The 2,509-nt window shown below is 41.7% G+C and overlaps 1 protein-coding gene across 1 annotated transcript; it reads right to left on the bottom strand.

The window, feature by feature from the left end:
• Positions 1 to 690: 690 nt before the first annotated feature.
• LOC130120472 (uncharacterized) lies at positions 691 to 2,208 on the bottom strand. The gene is made up of 3 exons (XM_056289021.1): positions 1,995 to 2,208; positions 1,628 to 1,785; positions 691 to 1,525 (listed from the first exon to the last, which is right to left on the bottom strand). The coding sequence occupies exons 1-3, from the start codon at positions 2,176 to 2,178 to the stop codon at positions 758 to 760; spliced, it is 1,110 nt and encodes a 369-aa protein (XP_056144996.1). The 5' UTR covers positions 2,179 to 2,208; the 3' UTR covers positions 691 to 757.
• Between the last annotated feature and the right edge of the window lie 301 nt (positions 2,209 to 2,509).

The following is a 2,509-nucleotide window of genomic DNA, read 5'->3' as shown; positions in this document are numbered from 1 at the left end:
AGTGGAAAGGGATATGAATCTCCAGCTATTCAATTATCCCTGGGAAACTTTTCTAATATCCAAAATTAAAGCCAATTTCAGGGAAAGCATTTTGAAATATTGGTTGATGCCAAGTACAAACCAAATCCATTAACTTTACTGGAGCATGTAGCATTTGACCATCAGTTTAGGGTCATTTGACTAAAGCGATAATTTAAGATAGGTAGAAGAAACACTGCTTTGAATCACACTAGGCACTACACAGTTGTGTTGTGGAAGATCTCTAGGACTGGTAACCTAGTTTAGCCTGCTATAGCCTTCGTATCTGAAAATAGTATTGCTATTATGCTCTCTATTTGAAACTAACTTTTTTTCTGGTACTTTCTAAAAACGACATTATCCTGTAAAACAAATAAAAACTAAGGAAAAAAAACACTTTGCAAATATACTTTCCAAAATAACAGTGCCGATACCACATTTGTTAGTATATGTTAAAATTTGTTTTCATCACACTACCGACATGAAAGATCCAGGTCTTGTAGTGGCTAGTCATCTGTGAAGTACATTTAGGCATTTAATCTTTCAAAAGGTAGCTGGATCAACCAGTTGTTGAAATTAGCATGAAACATTAGAATGGCTGAAACGCAATTAAGAACCAACGTTCCTGACATTGCTAAAACACTTCTGATATGCTTTACTTTCCATAGATTTTACAGACCCAGTAAATTTCAGGACACTTTCCAACACTTTTACCATTATTTTGGGAACTGTGGATACTTCAAACCACTGGTAGTGTTTCCTCCTCAATTTTGACCATACCTGGTTCAGGCTCCCCTTTAATCTCAAATGTCTGGACGGCAACCTGAGGATTTGTTTCACCTATCCTCTCTAGCTCTTGTCCTTGTTGCACAGGCTGCATCCCTTGACTCCTTGACACTCGTCTCAGGTGTTGCAGCTCCTCCCACCTCCTCCTTCCTATCAACGACCCTTTACTTCTTCTTTCAAAATATCTTTGCCTTCGAGAGAGGTTCATCTTCAAAGGTGTACTTTCGTGGGGCCTGGTGGAGTTGTGTAACTGCACATTCTCCCTTGATGCAGGGATGGAAGATGACCAGCCTTGTCGCCTCTCTATGTCCTCTTCCACTGCTTTAAATACTAGGTCAGTGATATCGCGGCGAAGTCTCATGAGCAGGAAAGGATCTTTAATTAGCTGCATATCTGCCAACATAACCTCTGCAAACTGGTTAAGTATATCATGTTTTGGGACAACTGAAACTCGACCAGACAGACGTGGGTCAGAGGGACTCTCATCATTTTGACTGTTAGAACTCAAAGATGTGACCTCTGCAACTTTAGGTTGCATTGGTGGACAGTAGTTGGTTGAAGTATATATAGTAGGGGTGACGAGCTGCGGCCCGTAAGTGGGATCCGGACAAGAAACATCTGCGTCTAATGGACTGCCAAACATGCTCACTGTATCCTGGTCAATGCTACCTTCGGTCTCCACTTCTTCGTCATCGTCTTCCTCGTCGTCAAACTTCCCTTCCTTCAAAAGAGTAGGTGAGGGAAATATATCACTTACAACCAAGGGTCATTCATTCATGGGTTGAGAGATGGATTTCAACAGATGCATGACAAAAAGACTTACTAGAGACGCATCAACTCTTCTGCGAACTATATACGGTCTCAAGAAATCAAGTTTCTCCCTCAGCATCCTTTGCTGGAAAGTGTTGACTCTTTCAGGGTGCCACAAAAGTCTCCCGTACTGAGTACGGAGAGATCTGGATCTTCTTTCAACGTCTGATGCTGGGGGGTGGACAAAACAAAATATTACTCATTGCCTTACTGTCGACAAGCTTGGGGGAAGAGTTAATAGGCTGACATCCGCTCACTTTTTGGTATACGAATGCATCGCTCCTCTGAAATTGGGATCCACTGCGTTTTTGTTTCTTGGATTATAGGATAATATAAAATACGCTTGTTTCATTCTAAAAGCCACCTAAAAACAACCTTACCGGGCTTTCCGATAGACATCGCAAACTCTGACCATAGCTTCGTCTTCAAATCTTTGTCGTGGTAAGACTCGATGGACGAATTAAAAAGACATTCATGTTTACGCCAGAACTCTATCAGCATGTTATCCATTGCAGGTCCCCAATGAGGTCCGCGGATCTGCCCTCGAAAATGTGTCATTATCATGCAGAAGAAACGGCGTTGTGCATTGGATTATTTTCCTTTTTTTCGACCGCTCACCGCGACTTCTTCGCGTAGTTTAGTACCCTTTGTCTTCTTCGTCTCATGGTTTCGTCACGCTACATGTTTTTCAGTGTAGGCTTGTGCTGTCTCCTGCAGTTCAACACGTGTAATTGCACTTGCAAATACTTGCTCGCAACAACGCAGTGCACAAAACGGCGTTGAATTTAAGTTTTATCAGTGTCCACATTATATCTTGTTTGGAGAATGGTGAAAGTTCTTTATACATTTTGAATACTGCAATAATCCCACCTGTGATTCCCAAGAATACCCTCTG

The sequence above is a fragment of the Lampris incognitus genome, chromosome 11 (assembly GCF_029633865.1).
Source record: "Lampris incognitus isolate fLamInc1 chromosome 11, fLamInc1.hap2, whole genome shotgun sequence".
In the NCBI taxonomy this organism is placed as follows: Eukaryota; Metazoa; Chordata; class Actinopteri; order Lampriformes; family Lampridae; genus Lampris; species Lampris incognitus.
The sequence above is the reverse complement of the archived record's forward strand: the minus strand, read 5'-3'. Positions and strand labels throughout refer to the sequence as shown.